Source organism: Phyllostomus discolor, chromosome 7 (assembly GCF_004126475.2).
Source record: "Phyllostomus discolor isolate MPI-MPIP mPhyDis1 chromosome 7, mPhyDis1.pri.v3, whole genome shotgun sequence".
Classification (NCBI taxonomy): domain Eukaryota; kingdom Metazoa; phylum Chordata; class Mammalia; order Chiroptera; family Phyllostomidae; genus Phyllostomus; species Phyllostomus discolor.
In genome coordinates, this window is record NC_040909.2 from 14,121,094 (window position 1) to 14,141,572 (window position 20,479).

At 36.9% G+C, this 20,479-nt stretch overlaps 1 protein-coding gene across 2 annotated transcripts in view; it reads right to left on the reverse strand.

Moving 5' to 3' along the window:
* The window catches only part of LOC114501438 (programmed cell death 6 interacting protein), a 58,049-nt gene that overhangs the window by 19,733 nt on the left and 17,837 nt on the right, over positions 1 to 20,479 (reverse strand). Inside the window, exons 7-12 of one of the 2 annotated variants that reach the window (XM_028517947.2) lie at positions 18,574 to 18,705; positions 11,207 to 11,429; positions 10,075 to 10,198; positions 7,869 to 8,046; positions 1,834 to 1,945; positions 847 to 1,016 (exon numbers count right to left, since the gene is read on the reverse strand). In XM_028517947.2, coding sequence (XP_028373748.1) covers positions 847 to 1,016; positions 1,834 to 1,945; positions 7,869 to 8,046; positions 10,075 to 10,198; positions 11,207 to 11,429; positions 18,574 to 18,705 — 939 coding nt within the window. The remainder of the gene's footprint in view (positions 1 to 846; positions 1,017 to 1,833; positions 1,946 to 7,868; positions 8,047 to 10,074; positions 10,199 to 11,206; positions 11,430 to 18,573; positions 18,706 to 20,479) is intronic. The other variant, XM_028517948.2, reaches the window with a different exon arrangement.

The window sequence follows — 20,479 nt, forward strand, 5'->3', positions numbered from 1 at the left end:
AAGGGTGAAGGCTCTGTACGGCTCCTTTGTGAATTTCTCAAAGTACCTAGCATAGTGCCCTACACAGGTTAGATGTATGAGTCTTAGATGAGTAAATACAAGAAATGCTTCTGTGAAAAGACAAGTGAGAAACAACCCTGACAAATTCTGAGATCTACTGTCCCAAGGAAATTCATCTTTTTCTAGTTCTCAGCAGTATTTCTTGCCCTGTGGCTTATTTTCCGGCGCACTTCCGGGCCTCTACCTTATCCCACTACATCCCTCCTCAGGCGCTAGATCATACTCGCATTTCTCCTCTTTCAGGACGCTCCCAGTCAGACGGCCCACTATTGATTTCTTCCTTCCCGTCAAATGGAGGGAGGCCACACCACTGCAGGCGCCGCCACCCGTGTATTAAGGTGCACACTGTGTCAGCACTCCCTCCAGAGGCAGCGCCCAGGGAACATGGTGGGATGGGAAAAGGCAGCGCAGAGAGACGTCAGACACAAAGGACGTGCGGTCAGGAAAACATCTAGTGAAACCTAGTCCTTCCACTTCAGGGAATTTTCTCCCTTCTATAAAACCTTAATCAAATACTGTGAACATAAAGGGTGTATACAATATAGTACCCAACTAACGAGAGGCATTCAATAAATGCAAATTATTATTACAGGATAGTAATGATATCAGCATAATTACCTATTACTCAGTGTATATATCCTGCTACTTTAAATATAACAACCTCAATTAACATCTGTATTCTCAAAAAGACGCCAATAAGAAAGAAATGGCCAATCTGCTGTTTGTAATAGCTTGAACACAGTGTTCATAAACAGATGACCAGCCACATCAAAATGCATCTCTCACCTCGCTGCCCTGCATGGTCTTCGCCGGGTTGGCAGAAGGGATGGCAGCGTTCAGCTCAGGCTCCGGCTTACACAAAAGGGCAATGGTGTCTCGGTGAGACTGGTAACGCTCTTTCACCTGTGCATCTGCCTGCACAGCTTTATCCAAAACTGCTCTGAAGTTGGCTCCCTCTGTGGGAAAACAGAATGGTATCAGAGGACAGCACTGATTTTAACAGTAATGTTCATAGATTGATCGTACTTTTAGTTCTGAGGTGCTCCTACACACCCCAATTTGTTGTACTTCAATTTCAGCATTTTGGAGCTCCACTCTTAAGAGGTATATGACTTTTATCTCCCTTCTACAGGCCCCAATTTGCTAGATAACAGAAACAGCTCCAGTCCGTCTTTGCATTTCTGTTTTTGAAAAACCAACCATAAAGCAAACGCACAGTTATACCTTACATCTGTGCTCACTGTTCACCAAATAAAAGGTAACTGACATTAATCTTCCCCCACAGCTCATAAATATAGAAAGAAATCATTCATCCCCTAGTTATAACTTATTTAAAAAGCATCCTCTCTCAAAGGATCACTGGTTCAATTTGACTTAAAAACACCAAAGTTTTCAAAATAATAATTTGGCTTCAAATTAACTGTTCTCTTAAAATCATCTCTTACCACCCAGGATTCAAGTAAAATGAAATTATGAAGTCATATATATAATATGATCTCATTTATGTAAAATATGCACAGGAAACGAAGAGTTATAGGATCATTTTAATTTTCACTTTATATCCTTCTTAAGAACCCAAACTTCTTATGATAAACATGAATCACCTGTTATATTTTTTTTATCTTACAATGAGCCAAGGAACAACACCTGGGTTTTCACACTGGCAACAGCTGTAGTAAAAACAGGTTTACAATCGAGCCTAATTTAATCAAGCAAAAATATGGATCCAAATTGCAACTTGATCATGTGGAAGTTATTCATGCACATTTTTACCTGCTCTTAAAGGCTTGTAGAGTTCATTGGATGCTGTCCTTTGCCAGCGTTCTTTGAATTTTGCTCTTAAATCATTGTCAGTTGCTTCTTCTTCATCCAACAATCTTAGTGACTTTCAAAAAGGAAGAGAAGAATGAGATATTTCTAGGGTAAATTTTTTTAAATTTTTTAAATTATCATACTCAAAGTATGTGAGAATTAGTGAGATGGGACTACTCTTTACTAGTTAGAATATAAATTAGGTACAATTTTTGTTGCAAAATTCATGTTACAATGTATTTAACAAAAAGTCCTGTTAAATTAAGGAATAGGTGAGCCATTACCTTACCCAGCAAAATTAAAAAAGGAAGAATAACTAAGAGATTATGTACAGCCATATACCAAGACAACTTTAAGCAAAAATAAAAATAAACAGAAAACTTTGCACCTTAGAAGCCATAAACAAAATAGAGAAACGGATTAACTACATGAAAATAAAAGATTTAGACTTCTATCCCCACAATGCACTATAAAGTAACGTAAAAAATGCCTTTGTAACACACAGCTGAGGAGACAGGCAGTGGGATCCAGAAACACAAGGAGGCAGAAACCAGTGGAAACAAACTAGAGCCCATGGTATCTGCAAATCTCTGACGGCTAGAGCACAGGGCCACACACTTTTCTGGCAAACACTGCAGTGAATGTTTTAGGCCTGAGGGGCCACAGTCTCTGTCATATAGTCTTTTTTTTTTTAACAACCCTCTTAAAATGGTGATCATTAGTGAATCATACAAAACAGGCCACAAGCCAGGGCTGGTCCACTATCTTTAGTTTGCCAACTAGTGGCTTACAGTGTGAACTTAACAGAACATGAGTAGAGAGAGCCCTGGCTGGTGTGGCTCGAGTGGTTGGAATGTCGTCCCGTAAACCAAAAGGTTGCAGGTTCAGCTCAGGTCAGGGCGCATGCCTAGGCTGTGGGTTTGTTCAGTCCCTGGTTGGGGCGCACACGAGAGGCAACCAATCAATGGTCCTCTCCCTCTCTCCCCCACTCCATTCCCCTCTCTCTAAAATCAGTAAGCATGTCCTCAGGTGAGGATAGAAGAAAGAAGAACATGAGTAGACACAGAAATTATCAGTGGGCTACTAAGAGCAGGAGGACAGATCAAAGGCACTATTCTCTCTCAAACTGGGACATTTCCAAATGAGTGACACTCGCTGGATGAATTTTGAACAAGAAAACTTCCCAACAGAAGGAAAATTACCTGTATGAAACCTTGGTTCTAAATAGAGAGGAAAAGTACCACCTAAGATTCTGAATTAAAAGCAGTGAACTTAGGACTGAAAATTACACTACCTATATGACACAAAGTCCCAAGATGCACTTTGAACTTAAAAATTAACCACACACACAAAAAAAAACCCTCAAGTTTAAAATGGTGTCAGGTATACAATGCCTTTCCATAGCAGAGGCAAACAAATATCCTCTCTAGAAGAATTCACTTTAAACCCAGCTCTCAGAGAATTCCTACAAATAAAATTTCAGAGTATGTGAATTCACAAAAAAAAAAAAAACATTGAACAGTAAATGCAATGTAGTATTCTGGACTGGATCATTAAGCAGAAAAAGGACATTAATGGAGTAAATGATAAGATCTGAGTAATAATATTGTACCAATGCTTATTTCTTCATTTCCACAAATGTACTGTGGCTACATAAAGCTTTAACTTTTAGGGAAGCTGAGTGAAGAAACTCTCTGCACTATTTTACAACTTTTCTGTAAATCTAAAATTATTCCAAGTATAAAATTTCCTGGAAAGGAAGTGCTGAAACTATACTTGCAGATGATGTGACCTTATATACAGGAAATCCTAATGAATCCACAAAATAACTATGAGAAATAATAAACAAATTCAGTAAAGTTAAATAATACAAAATCAGTTGTATTTCCACACTCTAGGAATGAATAATCAAAAAATTAAATCAACAATTCCATTTATGATAGCATCAAAAAGGATAAAATACTTAAGAATAAATTTAACCAAGGCAGTGCAAGACTTGTACATTAAAAACTACAAAACACTGTTGAAAGAAATTAAAGGACTAAATAAATGAAACCATCACCCTGTGTTCATGGACTGGAAGATTTAATATTAAGATCAGCAGTACTCCCCAAATCAATCTAGAGAGTCAATGTAATCCCTATCAAATTATACTAACTTCAGGATTTTCTATGTATAAGACCAAATCAAAAACACAATTAGATTCCACTTCATACCCACATGAATGGATGTTTTTTTTTTAAAGAGAAAACAATTATAAAGAGTTAATGAGGATGTGAAGAACCGGGAACCTTCAAACACCGCTGGTAAGAATTAAAATACTGCAGCTGCTCTAGAAAACAGTTCAGCAGTTCCTCAAAAAGTTAAACATACTGTGTAACCCATTAGCTCCACTCCTCTGTACATGCCCAAAAGAATTAAAAACAGGTGCGCAAACAAAATGTATAAAGAAACAGCAGCATTATTCAGAATAATCAAAAAGGGAAAACATCCCAAATATCTATCACTAATGAATGGGTAAACAAAATGTGGTACATCCTAGAATGGAACATTATTTTAGGCATAAAAAGAAATGAAGTACTGATACACACTATGGATGAAGCTTGAAAACATGCTACGTGAAAGGCAGCAAACTAAAAAGGTCACATATTGTTTATGATTCCATTTATACAAAATGCCCAGAATAAGCAAACCCATAAAAACAGAAATCAGACTGGTGGTTTTTGAGCGCAGGGGGAAGGGAGAATAAAAGATGACTGCTAATGGTACAGGGTTTCTTTCTGGGGTGACAAAAAAGTTCTGAATTTAGAAAGTGTTGATGCTCATGCAACACTGTGAAAGTACTGAAAGCCCCTGAATTGGACACATTAAAACGGTTAAAATGGTGCCCAGACTGGCGTGGCTCAGTTGGCTGAGCATCGTCCCACAAAGCGGAAAGACCAGTTTGATTCCGGTTCAGAGCACATGCCTGGGGTGTGGGCCAAGTCCCCAGTTGGGGGCATGCGAGGGGCAACCAACCAATGTTTCTCTCATACACTGACGATTCTCCCCCTCCCTTCCCCTTCTAAATTAAATAAATAAATAAATAAATGCTCTTTTCTTTAAAAAATGTAAAATTTTATGTGAATTTTACCATTTAAAGAACCCCATGCATGTAATTGCGAGATAAACATACATGATTTTTTAAACAACCAATTAGATATTTTAGAAATGAAAAATATTTAAAAAATCATTTTAAAAACTCAACAGAATGACTGAAGAACACAAAAGGCAGAGCTCAAGAACCAATTAATGAGCTGGAAGGCTAGCCTGAGACATTCACCCAGAAAAACAAGAGCACAGAAAGTAAAAGAAATATTGAGAGGTATGAACTGATCCAAAACCACCACCACCAATCTAACAGAAATTCATTACGACATAATAGAAAAAAACAGAGAAAAGGGAATAATTGAAGAAAAAGAATCCATGAACAGGAATCTAAGATCGAAAGGGCCCAACAGGTCTCCAGCAGGATAAACTTATAATTTAAAAAATAAATTAAGCCCCGGCTGGCATAGCTCAGTGGACTGAGCTTGGGCTGTGAACCAAAGTGTCACAGGTTCGATTCCCAGTCAGGGTACATGCCTGGGTCGCAGGCCATGACCCCCAGCAACCGCACATTGATGTTTCTCTCTCTCTCTCTTTCTCCCTTCCTTCCCTCTCTAAAAATAAATAAATAAAATTTTTATAAATAAATAAATTAGTGGACACTTCCACACTGCTGAACAATCAAGATTTTCTAAAATACAGAATCTAAATTTCTAAGACCTGCCAGACAAATGGATACTCAAAAAGAGTACCAGCTTCACAGCCTATTTACTTCACAACTTACTGAACATGAGACTCTCCAAATGCAGCTGGCAACAACAGTGACCCTAACTCGCAAGGCTGTTGTAAGAACATCAAATACGATAAATAAAAGTACCTCATATTAAGAGAGGCAGACAATAGACATATCATGTGTATCATTAATAACACACATTAATGTGTATTAATAATGCCAGTTTTTCCTTAATTATAACATGAGCTTTCTCACAATATTTCCAATAAAGATGCTCCTCACAATCGATATACAGTGCTTCACTAGGCAATGTTCTTTTTCCATAAAACTTATTTCAAAATCAAATATGCACATCTTCCAATCAATGAGATCTTAAAAACCAAAGAAATACAGTAATATTTAATATTTAAATAACTAACAACTAACAGGCACATGTATGTCCCACTTCACTATCTGCTCAAACACTATTGTCTCCAGTTTTTGGATGAATACACTGAGACATAAAGATGTTAAGTAATTTGCCCAGATCAGTTAAAAGAAAGAATTGGGAATCAAGTCCAAATATAACTTCACATTTAGAAACTCTAACAACTAAATTATGTGTGAACTATTAAATCTTAAATAATGATTTATCATTATAACTTGTACTTACTGAACGCTCCAGACTGATTCTCACTTGACTTGCGACGCCCCCTTTTCCAGTGTTTATCTCCTCCCTCCCTATCCATTACTTCTTGCTGCTCGCACTTAGGTGCGGCCTCAAACAGCGCTCTCCACTTTCTTCTCCCCAGTGTCTGCCTACTAGTCCAATGTTCTTGCACTTGCGACACCAGATAACAAGCTTACTGCACCCACAAATGAACACATTTTAAAGGACTACAAGGTAAACTCACTAATGAAGTCTAGTATGACCTTAACAGCAGTGTTTGTCAAACATTAATGTGCACCCAAATCACCCTTGGATCTCATTAATTGCAGATCCTGATTCAGTAGGTCAGGGTAGAGCTTGAGATTCTGCATTTCGAACAAGTTCAGAACGAGAAGGCCTTGGTACTGAACTACGTGACACCAATTCTGTTTGCTTTCGTTTTTCTGACTATTGACTGATACCTATATAGGAAGGGCTGTTAATGTTGACTGTATAACGGATGTAGAATCCCCCATCAGTTTCCCCAGGCCAATAATGCAGTAAGTAAGTTTTCATTTAAGTTTCCTGTTTTCAATAGCTGATTTGCACCCAAAGGTGAATAACTACCATGAACTGAACAACAGTCCAGATGCCTGCCTGTTCAATATTGTACCATATCAGTTTTAACAGCTACAATGTTATCATCACCATAGTAATATAACAGTAACAGTAATAATAGCTATAATTTATTAAGCATATACTGTGTGTCCGGTAGGCTAGGCATTTCAGTGCTTTAGTTTCATTCACCCTTCAAATAACCCTGGGGGGGTAAATATTCTTATCCCCAAGGTTCACACAATCACAAGTTTTTAAGTGCTCTACCCCTGCCCCAAAGTACTTGGAAATGATGTAAACACAGTATCTTCTGAAAGTTAACTGGAAAGTCAGAACATCAGGGATGAAAGCATTGACATAAGAGTCCCCTAAGAGAGACGTGACTCCTAAACTAGCTCTTGCTTGACTACATTTACAGTTGAAGACAGATGTGTGTCAATCAGGAGAACAACACTGACGAACAGTTGGCTTTAGCCACAAAAAGTTGGGTGTTCCATTCCTACTGATAAAATACCCTCTCTACTGGAAGATGGATTTAGTGGGTTCATAAAACATTTGATTGACCTCACTTCCTTTGAGTCCATGTTCACCAAAAACCCAATCTTTAACATGAGGAAATAATGAGTTATGAAGACTTTGAACAACAGTTTGTGTGACAGCAGTTTATCCCAGTACAGTAGTACTACGCAGCAGTCACATGAGTTTAATTAGCGTGCATTTACATACCCTTACGGACATGTATGAATCCATTCTCACTCGATCAAAATTCTTCTTGAGGCTGAAGGTCAGGCTCTGGGCCACAGTAACTCACCAAGATGAGCACTGCCCTGTGAGGTCCAATAGGAGGAAGCCTCCAGGACTAAGGAGTAAACCCTGCTAGACACCAAGGAGTCAAACTGTCTTCATTTGAAAGGCAAATCTCTTAAAACATACCTCATCAAGGATTTCTCTATTTCTCTGGAGTAGTTCAGGTAGCTCTTTGATCAACTGATCTACAGTCTGGATGCCTCCCTGTCCTATCACAGACGCAGACTTAGTCAGTATAGACTGAGGTACGGTATCTCCAGATATATCTTCAATCGCTGCTGGGAGATTAAGGGAAGCTAGCACCCTGAAAAAATAAAATACTATGTTATACATAGGTCTAAACCACATCTAAAACATGAATCTATATCCAACCCAACAGCAATGAAGTTACCATCCCAAAAGTGGGTAAGCCCAATCAACAGAAAAATAAAGCAAAAAGAAAGGGAAAAAAAGAAATTCAGTGATTGATAAAATTATAACAAGATCATAACTTAATCATAACTTGATTAAAAATCAAGTTATTGAAGGTCACAGTTCAGAATTAAAAGCCAAAAAGTTGGAAATATGCATTAAAATATAATAAAGACCTGACAGTTCAAACTTAACTTCTTTCAGTCTAAGTAATCAAAAGTCAAAAAGTCTATCTTAAAACTGCAATCTTTTTATTATACTTCTGATTGTTATACTGTCACTGACAATCAAAACAGTTATAATTTTGTATCATCAAGGCAAAATGTCAAGAAAGCATGGTTGATCTAAGTATTAATTATAGAATCTTCATCTGTTCTCGGTTTGTGGCACAGTAACAATTATTCTGTTATTTCATTTATATAATAAAGGCAATGTTACACTTATGTAGCTTTCTTGCTAGAAAAAATGAGGTAAAAACTCATGCATTCATCAAAATTAGAAAGATGAAAAAGTAAACCAGACTATGAGAAAATATTCTCAATAACATATTATCTGGCAAAAGGCTTGCCTCTAAAACATGTCGAGTTCTTCAAAGATTCATAAGAAAATCAGCTTTAAAAGATTTTAAAAAATTAAAAAAAAATTTCAACAGACACTTCACAGGAGATATATGAATGGCTAATAAGCACATGAAGAGTCGCTCACCATCTTTATTATAATCAGGGGAATACAAATTAAACCACAATAAGACACTGGTACACACACAAAAATGGCCAAAATTAAAAAGACTCCATTTAAAAAAAAAAAAAAAGATTGACAACACTAAGTGCTGCTGAGCATGCAGAGCAACTACAATTCTCAAACAGTGCAGGTGGAAATACAAACTGGAACCACCACTGTGGAAAACAATCTGTCCATTTCATGTGATGTTAAACATACACTAAGCACAGCACTCAGCAAGTCTAATCCTCGTTATTTACCCAAGAGAAATAAAACATGTCAACACAAAAGCTTGTGCATGAGTGTTCACAGCATCAACATTCTGAAACATTCACCAACAGGTGAAAGAATAAACACACTGGTAATTAACCATAAAATAGTGCTCAGAAATATAAAGAATCAAACTAACACCTACAATATACATATGAATCTCAAAAACATTATGCTAAATGAAAGATGCCCAGTACATTTTGAGTATATACTGTTGATACTTATACATACCAGAAGTATTGCATAATGTAATAATAGCATACTGTACAATGTACTATAATATACACAGTGCACAATTATAATGATTACATTTATATTAAATTGTATAAAGAGAAAAACTAACCTATAGTGACAGGGAGCAGATCAGCAGTGGCTGCGGGGCAGGGGGAGGAGAAACTGAAGGGAAACAGGCATGAGGGAGTATTTTAGGTTGATGGAAATGTAGTCTCAGTTGTGCTGGTGGTGGTGGTGACAAGGGCCACTCACATTTATCAGTGGAACTGAACTATACATTTAGAATGGGTGTATTTCATTGTATGAAAATTATACTTAAGATATTTTTAAAACCAATGAATCCACCAAACACAAAACAGATTCAGAATACTGAATGCATCATGTATCTTAACTTAAAAAGTTTATTTTTACTTCTCATTTCCCTCAAATAAATATCCCCTAACATATAAATTAGTGATCAGATAGTTTCACTTTGTTTCAGTAATTAAATTTCTTCCGACATTTGGTAAGCCTTAATAAATACAGTGTGCCCAAGATATGCATGTATGTGTGTGTGTGCCGATATTTGCCATTTCACATAGCTTTGACACTCATCTCCAAGCTCAGAAAGGAAAATGTTCACGGACTGTTTCATTAAAGAATAATCACACATAGAACGTTAATCTTGAGAGATAAATTCATGAGGAGCTCTACCTACCCATTTGCCAGAGTGGTAGCCTCTCTCATTTGGGCAATCAGTCTGTTCACCAACTCAGCTTTCCTCTGGTTGCAGGCCGCCAGGGACTGCTGCACTGACACGGGAACCATCTTCTCAAACAGATCTGCGGTTCGGAACGGCAACGCCAACATGTGGGGACAGAAACTCAAATTACAAAGTGATTGTTCGTATTTCCTTCCCAATATTCTTATAACAGTCTACAAATACTCAAAGGTAAAACTAAGTCACTATGGGAAGTACCATGATGAAGGGAATTTTCAGATCAGTGTATTCACGGACAATGACAATGCAGTGTCTTCTCTGACGGAAATGTCTTACCTTTTAGATGTGTCTGTCACTAAGTTTAAGGAATCTTTGGTGAAGGAGAGTTAAACACAAGAAAACACCCTTCATTTGTTGTGTTCTACAGTGCCATGGTTTCTACTTCCTAACTCTGCGGCCCTGGACAAGTAAACTACTTAACCACTGTGCATCAGCATCCTCGTCCGTCCTGTGGGACAGCAGCACCAAGTTCTGCTATGGGACTGTTGTGAAAAATAGGTGAACTAGTATTTGTACAGTGCTTAGAAGAGTCCGTGGCACACGGCAGATACTTTGTGTTTGTTAAATAGACATAAGTAAAATAATCACCCTTTCCCAGTAACTTAGATTATTAACTATATTTGGGGTTTCAGCTACAGGCTACCATACACTGGATGTACCTACAATATCCAAGGATATTATAACATGTATTTATCTAATACAATCATGATTCCAGAACTTGATAGGTTTCAAGTCAGATTTATGAACGTTAATTTTTAACAGCAGAATCTTAAATAACATAACAAATGTTAACAAAATGACAACTGCTTAGTCTTAATCATTACTCAAAAGCAGTTCCAAGTTTTCTTATTGTTATATACTCTATACATGCTTTATTGCCATTTACTTCCCATCTTGAACTTTCACTGTAGACATAACAATTTTTATTCTCATAATCATTTTGAACAATATGAATGCAAATTATATTCAAAGCATACAATTACATTATGTGATTTGGGGCTACAAAAAAAAACAGATTAAACCAGAGAAAAGATGAGTAAGATAAACTGCATCTGAATACTTGACATACCAGTGAATTTCTGGCTAATGGGTACATTGATTGGGGTAGATTTCACAAGTGTGGCTTTGCCAATAGGGTCTAGGTCTTTGAGGTCTGGAACTCGATCATGGTATATGAAGTCATTATCCTTCTTTGCTGCAGTAAGGGCACGGCTGATTTTGTCAGAAAAATCCTTCACATTGACATATTCATCATAGCGAGCTGCCACTGTTTTAATCAGTTCTGCTGCATGCTAAAAAGAAAATGTGGAAATTATACATTTTACTTTTTCTCAAGGAAAATTACACATTTTACTTTTTCTTGGTTGAGAAAAGAAATTACTTCTTTTTCTCAACCAAGCATTGGTTTTTGTAAATTAAAAAAACTCTCTAATTTGAGGATTTGCATTTCCAGCAATGTGGTCAACAGAATAACCTAGAAATTTTCCCATCACAAACTACCCCCAAAATGAAGAGTAATACATAGCAGACATCCCTTTAAACACATGTGAATTACCAAGAAAATAAACGCATGGGCCAATAAGTACACACTGACACTGAGGAAGGCTGCAAGTCTAGGATTTTTGTAACCTAAAAAGGAGTCAATAAAATAATTAAACCCCCCCTCACAGAGACCTGAGATGGGGTCTAAAAACAATGTATGACAGAGAACTGAGAAACAGCCCCTTTACTACCTCATATGAAGGCAGGAATGTCCAAGGACAGCACTCACAGAGAAAAGAGTGAATCAGAAAAAAACTACCCAGCAACACAAAAATCAACAAAGAAACGAGTTGTCTCACATCAACAGAAATTTTTTTAAAAGGGGTTTGCCATTATAATTCATAAGATGAGCATATGCCTCACATAAACTTAGAGCCCAAATTATATGACTTAGGTGGAATCAGCTATAATAACACCACATAAAATAGACAATAAAGCCAAAAGCAGTATTCAAAATAAATTCAGTACATAATGTTTAACATGTGCCAATTTGCCAGAAGGATATGAAACTTCTTAAATTTTGCATTTAATACTCAACAGTCTCTAAACTAAGAAATTAATAAATCTACCCATCATCACAGTGGAAGATTTTAACACTCCTGTCTCAGTGATGTCTGGACCAAGCAGAAATTTTTAAGATTACAGAAGACTTGAACAACATAATTGAATCTAACTCATCCAACATGGAAAACCCTGAAGTCCACCAGTAAAGAATACATAATATTCTCAGGCATTTAGAGAACACCTATACAAAGTGATCACATGAGGAGACAAAGCAAATTTAAAACGCCAAAATTACAGAAATACAAGAATGGTTTAATACAGTATTAATGAATCTACTTATTTAATTCTTCAACTAATAGATTTGAGTTTTTCAACAATCAAATTATCTCCACAGGTATTTAAAAAAATTTTTGAACCCTAACCAGATAGCTCAGTTGCTTAGAGCATCGTCCAGATGTGCCAAGGTTGGGGGTTTGATCCCCAGTCAGGGCACCTACAAGAGTCAGCCAATGAATGTATAAATAAGTGAGACAATTAATCGAGGTTTCTCTCTCTCTACCCCCCAAAAATCAATTTTAAAAATATAAAATTCAATATTCATTCTTGATTTTTTAAAACCTTACTCATAAAACAGAAATAGAAATCTAGTTCTTTGACATGATAAAATCTTAACCCGCAAAGCTGATATCATGCTTAACAGAAAAATATAAGAAACATCCCTAGGAAAAAAAAAAAAGAAACATCCCTAGGACCAAAATAAAACAAAGATCACCAGTATCAGAACAACCAAAGAACATGTGAAAACAACTAGACAAAAGAATGGAATCAGTTATTAAAGTCAGATAAGAGAAAGAAAAATGTGTCATTTACAAGTGATGTATCTGTATACCTGGAAAACCTACAAGAATCAACTGCACTATTCTAAGAAATGAGAAAGGTAGCTTAGATATGAAACCAACAGTGCAATACAGATAAACAACCAACAATTTGAAGAGATAACAAAATAAATAAATCCACTGTTACCAGCAACACGAGGACAAAATACCCATACATGCAAGGTCAGTATGAAACTATGGAGAGGAGTAAGGACAAACAACAAAAGCTACATCTTCAGTGTAAACTAGAAAATGGAAAAATGTACAAATTTAAATCACTTTTAAAATCTGTAAGTCAAATTTGATTTGTAAATGTGATCAAAGACTCCCTCAAATAGCAAAATTAGTACTAGAACCATAAAATACACTAAATACATCAGGAGAAAAAGGGGACTGCTAAGGGCCCCACCTGGAGTGGGAAGTGCTCTAAGTAACCTGAAAGCTATGAATTGGAATGAGGTACCAACTGCCAGCTGATGACAAAGACAAAGCCAAATGGCCCATATGTTGAGCCACCAAGGGGTCACAAAAAAAAAAAAAATGGAGTGCTGAGGAGCCTCATCCCAAGAGGGAGTTGCTGAGAGCAAGAGGCAAATTAATTACAAGGGCAGGACTGCTGGGGAAGCAAAAAAGAGGAGGACTGAAAAGTGGGAAGAAGAGGGGGGAGCACTCTGAATACAAACTCTAAAAGCAGAGGCATCACCTTCTCAAGGTACAACTCCAAGTGCATCAAAGATCCAAGCAAATGCTGTGAGGAAGTCAGAGAAACAGAGGTACAGAAGTGGAATCCTTCCACTTCTAAACCAGGCTAGGCTGTGAGAAGTGAAGGGAGAAACCTCTTGGAAAGCTGCAAGACCACACCCAAACACCTCTTGCTCTTTCTCTACTAAAATCAATCTGATTCAAACACAAGTACCTGTAAAGGCATCTCATCCAACTGAACACAGAGAAACCATACGGAAAAGGATGAAAATGGGCAATGTAACTTTCCAATAGATAATGAAAATTCACCAAAGAAATGTAGCCACAAAGCAGATGAAAATAGCATGGGGGGAGGGGGGGGAGACTAAAAAAGCCTAAAGGCACAGTCACAGTACCAAAAAAACTACAAAATATGAAGAGTACCAGCTGGCCCAGATAACAATGGGTGATAACCAGATAGCAAGGGAATATGGAACAAAAACTGACAGAACTTAGGAAAGTGAAATATGAAATCATTTAAGAAAAGAAAGACAGAAATATTTATACAAGGAACAAAAAAGGGATAACAAGACATCAGAGAAATAAATCATTGTAAGAAACACAAAACAAGAAAAAGTGAGGAAAATTCAGCAAGGCAGTTGGGGAAGGGGAGGCTATTAGGAATTAAAAATTTATGAGACACACCAACCACATGAAATGTGAGGATCTTATATGAATCCTGAGTTGAACAAACTGTAACAAGACACTTTAGGAATAATAAGGAAAAACTAAACTAGGTCTGAATATAAGTTACTGGTACTAATTATTAATTTGTACTAACTAGTATTAATTTTGCTGGATGTGATGACAGTATGGTTTCAATTTTTTTAATCCTTGTCTATTAGAGACACATACATACTTAAGGATAAAATGATACGCAATTGCTATAATATACTCTAAAAACATAAGAGGGGAAGAGGGAATCGATGAAAAACAAGTAGCACAATAATGATAATTCAGGCTAGGTAATGGATATTTGGTAATTCATACTTACATAAATACATTTAAAATTTTCCATAATAAATGGTTTAATAAAATAAAATTCATCTAGAAGCATAAACAAGCAAGAACAATCAGGAAAATTCAGAAAATGATGACAATACCTATCAGGCTTTAAGTTAAAACATTCTAACAGTGCCTGGCCTAAATGGTGCGGAACTGAAACATGAAAAGGTAAAGAAGCCAAAGAAGGGAGAACAAAGGGTTTAGAAACGGACCCCGATACTCATGAAAAATTTAGAATGTGGTAACATCAGAATCCCAAATCAGTGGGGTAAAGAAAACCATAATGAATGGTTTGAAGACAACCAGGTAGCCACGTGGAAAAACAAAAATTAGATCCATACTTCCCATCATGTACCAGGATAAGCTCCAAGTGGATCTCTGATATAGTATAATATAGCAAAGTATAATATATAATAAATTACAGATATATTTATACTTTGATATCAGCAATCCTATTTCTAGGAATTAAAGATATACCTGCCGTGATGGACTGAACGGTGTCCTCCCCAAAATTCCAATGCTGGCACACTAACCCCCAAAGTGATGGGATGTGGAGACAGGGCCTCTGAGAGAGATTATGCTCAGGTGAGGTCATGAGGGCAGGGCCCTGGTAAGAACAGACACCAGACAGCTTGCTCTCTGTCCCCCAACCACATGAAGACACAGACAAAGGACAGCTCTCGTCAGAACCCAACTGTGCTGGCACCCTGGTCTCAGCCTTCGACGCTCCAGAATTGTGAAAAAACAAATTTCTGTCGTTTGAACCACCCAGTCTGTGGTATTTTGTTATGAAAGCCCAAGCTGAGACACACCTGCTAAGATACAAAACGCCAAGTGTACATAATTACTCACTGCATACTGTTTGCAGCAGTGAATCTTGGAAACATGTAAGTGTTCAGCAACTGGTTTATACAATGAAGTACAATGCAGCTCTTGAATGAATGAATGAATGAATGAATGAATAAATAAATAAATAAATGCCCTGGCCAGTGGCTCAGTTGGTTGGAGCATCATCCCCAGTCAGGGACACATACCTAGGTTTCAGGTTCAATCCCCAGGTCAGGGTGTATACGGGAGACATCCAATCGATGATGCTCTCTCACATCAATGTTTCCCTCTCTCCCCCCACCTCTCTAAAATCAATGAAGATATATCCTCAGATGAGGAAAAGGAAGGAAGGAAGGAAGGAAGGAAGGGAGGGAAGGAGGGAGGGAGGCAGGGAGGGAGGGAGAAAAATGAGAAAGATCTCCCTATTGCTATATTAAAATGAAGAGACCTTCAGAATAAATTATGAGAGAAGCAAGAAACAAAACTTGCTTTCATACTTCCCTCTTATATAAGAATTGGGAGAGTTAAGAATGTGCACTGTCTGTATGTATGCATTGTATGTACTTGCTTGTATTTCAAAGAAAAACAACTTTGAAAGGATTAAAAAAGAAACTAATTGAAATTACCTATGATGCAGTGGGTAAAAAGGATGGAAGGAACCAGACAGTAAGAAATGGTAGAGGGAATGTATACCTTTATATATACCTGTTTCCCAATTTTTATTTTGAAAATTCTCAGGCCCACAGAAAAATTAACAAAACAGACCCTCTAACTAGATTCAACAATTGTAACCATTTTGCCATATTTGTTTTATCTCTCTCTTCCTCAAATATACACATACACTTTTTTGGCTTCCCCCACCCCTCACAGAACTGTTTAAAAGTATTAAATTCACACATCAAGACCCTGCATCCCTAAATACCTCAGTATGTATGTCCTAATAAGAACAATTTCTTTATTCCTGACTGGTGTGGCTCAGTTGGTTCAGCACCGCCACACAAAGCAAAAGGTCTCCAGTTTCCCTTCCGGTCAAGGCACACGCCTGGGTTGTGGGTTCCATCCCCCACTAGAGCACGTACAAGAGGCAACCCACTGATGTTCCTCTCTCACATCACTGTTTCTCTCCCTCCCCTCCTCCCTCCCTTCCCCTCTCTCTAAAAAAATAAAATCTTTTTTAAAAAAAGAACAATGTCTTTAATATCCACAAGCTACTATCATAAATAAGGAAACAATACTTTCACAAAATCAGTTTTCCTATTTCACAAGGCTCATCATTAATGAGTTAAATAAGCCTGACATGTATTCATTCTATAGGAGTCAGATTTTTACATCTACGTATTCTTAGGTCTTTTTGAAAATTGTACTTTGACAGCTTTAGCAATTCCACCAAGATGAGGTGGACCCACCTTCTACAGCCAAGTAAACTGCATTGTCACAGAAGCCCGGGCACAGTTTTTGTTTTTCTTGGCTCCAGAAGTGAATTCCAAGCAGGAATTTTACCTTTGCTACAATTTTACCTACTGTTTTGATTTTCCTGACTCTGACTTTGTTTTTGTTTCTCGTTTGCTCATAACCAATAAGTATTTTTCCCCACTGCTGACAGTAAGGACTGGAAAGCTGGGTTAGCAGTTTGGTCACTGGGTGATCTCTGTGAGATTCATGGGGTACTACTCTTCACTACTGAGTGAGAGGCTACAAAGAGTATGATTTGTTGGTCACCTTCTTCGGTCTGTTTGCCTATTTCTAACAATTTCTAAGTCAATAAAAATATATTTCATGCTTACTGGATAGAGGAACAGCCCCTTGACATATAAATAAGTAAATGTTTATGTTCTATATTAACTTTTGACCTACGTACGATTAAAGCTGTAAAACTGAAACCGCAAACCCTTATGCGTCTATAACCAAAACAAAGTCCTCACCTTTCACTGCGGGAGTCCGAAGTAGTTTCGTTTTTCCACAGTGGACTTTTAAAATTACATTAAACTTTCAAAAGGATCTCTCTCTGACTGGTTTACAGAGACTAAATAAGGGCCTGCTTGAATCTAACAGTCCCAGAATCACCAGAAAATAAAGAATCTGAACTTCTAATACTTTAAATATGCTAGCCTAAAAAAATCTTTCCCACAGAAACCTCATTCTTAGAAGCATTTTCACTTAAGAATATAAGTTACTGTGGTCAAAGTGAATCCCTGGACAAAAAAGATATGTCTGATAATCTGGGTATTATGAAAAAGTATGCTTTCCTCTGATTATGTCAGACTGGGGTATAATACCAGCACACATTTTACTTTTACAAGACTTGGGTTTCTTTTCTCATGAAAAGACTCATTAATGTGAACTTCCTAAAAGATACTCTCATAGTTTATCTTGTAGTATCCAGGCCATTTTAAAATTTTCTTAACAGTCTTCTTCCTACCCTCTGCTCACCAATACTCAAAAATATAAACAACTCAGAAACAGCCCTTACCCCTGCTACAGAGTTGCACCAGAAGTCACAGCAGTTTCTGACAACCTCAATGCCTACCGTACAGATACCACTGCACAGAAGGTTCTCACTCTGCTGCTTACAAATGTATCTACATTTTACCACTGTCCTTCTCAAGCTAGACTTACATGCTCCAATTTAGACCAAGGTTAAGCCACAAATTAAATACTGGAAATCCTTTCGGGAGCCTGGTAATTAATTTAGAATATTTTATGTTAAAATGAATATGGGTAAATAAAAGAAAACTGAATGTCAATTTTGCACAAACTATTTAAATAAAATGAGACTTATAAAGCACACAGCAGGTATAACCTAAAGGTAAAAGCAACCACTCGTCTCTGTTGATGAGGCAATGAAGTAAGAAAGGTTCTCACAAGTAAGCCTGGGAATCTCAATAAGAACAAAAAAAAATGGAGAAGTATGTTGCTTAGTATTTACTTCTAGGATACCCACCTGTAGTCTTGCAATCTCTTCTCCAAATTTCTTTTGCTGTTTTGCCAGGACAGACTGATGATACTCAGCATAGGCCTGCATGATACAGTGCTTGGCAGCCAAGATTGGGAACACCTCCTGGAAATAAAAATACTGACCAGGGGAGAGTCCAATGACACAAACCACCACAGACAACATGGGATGCAGGAAGGAAAAGGAAAAAAGACAGAAATTAGAATTACCCCATTAATGGTTTAGAGAGAGGTTAGTGATTAAGTGTAAACAGAGAAGACCACATGATTTTGCATAGATGGAATTCAATAATTTAAATTTTTTCTTCCAATTAAAGGTTTTTTTAAAAAACTTTTAAGTGAAGTCAATTATAATGTCTACGATTCTCTTTATTTGGGCCATGAAGTCAACACTTTGTTTACAAAGAAGGAAGGAAAGCATGCATTAGAAAGAGGAGTAGAAAGGACAGGGAGGAACACCAAGCACAAGACTTTAGCAGCTTTCTTATGAGCCCTTATCCAGCCCTTCGAGTTAACTGGAGCCATTACTCACAGACACTAATCAAACTGCTCTAGAGCTGACTGTTTCATCATGTTTAAAAGACAAAAGACAGCAAAGTCAATCCCACTGACATTCACATCCTGAGACTTTTTAATAAAGATGATGTTGAGCCACATAAAAATGTAGTATCATATAAAAACATTCATATCATATACTCAAAGACACATAGCAAACAAATGCACCGAACTAATAACTAATATGATTCAGTGTTATTTTGCCCTAATCTGTTTTGATAAAAATCCCAGTCAAAATTAATTTTAAAAGATCCAAAAACATGAACCAGGAAAGCAATTATATGGGTGAAGGCTCTTCCAAAATATCAAATCCTAGCCTGCAACCTCTGTTTTTAGGAAGTACATGTCATATAAAATCCAATAAATACACCATGAAATCACTGTCCAGACAAAAAAAAAAGAGAGAGAATCAAAAACTAAATTACTACCTGTGTGCTTTCATGTCTCCCAGTGAATAATATCCTAGCTTCCTGGATCACTACTTGCAGAAATTTCAGTTTTATAACTAAAATATGAAAATATCTTATGAGCTTATAGCAAAAAGGCAAAAATAAAAGACACCCAAATCTCAAACTGCACTCATGCAAGTTCTCAAGTTAAGGCTGGAGCAACTTGGTGCTTAAACAGATTTTCAAGGAATGCTGCAGAGGCAGTTTCCAAGTCTTTGTAGGTGACATCCTTCTCTCCAGGACAAGACTGAACTAATGGCCCAAGAGTATGTAACAGCACACTGTGCAGCTGACCGTGAGGTCTTTCTGACAAAAGAGCAAAGAGGAAATCCCAAGTCTCTTTTTAAAAAATAACACTATTAATACACCCAAGAGCACCCTGGGCAAATTTCATCTGATCTCTGGGTGCATTTTAAATCTCCAGGAATCTTCACATTGTACATTTTTTTTGACTAAACTAACATGTTCTGTTGATGCATTATAACATGTTTTTTACTCCACTACAAAATTATCTGCAATTTCATAATTTAAAAAAAATTCCTGAATTACTTAAATAAATGCCCCTAAAAGATCATGTGACAAACACCATATGCTATCATACAGGTGAAACCAATTCCTTGAACATTTCTGAAAGAGTAGCTGAACTGTACTACATTCCATTCAATCACTAAGTTTCCCTTTCTAACCACTCTAAATGTACTTATTAGTCTAATCATCTGCTTTATCATTTATAAATAATCATCACTGACTAGTCATTTCAAATGCCATTTCAGAAAGTTTACATTAAAATAATTAATACTTCCTGTGATATGTGGGTTAAAGATGGTTGTTTCCTTAGCTGTCCAATAGCAGCCCAATTTTCTATCCCTGTTGACAAAATTTAATTCTAAT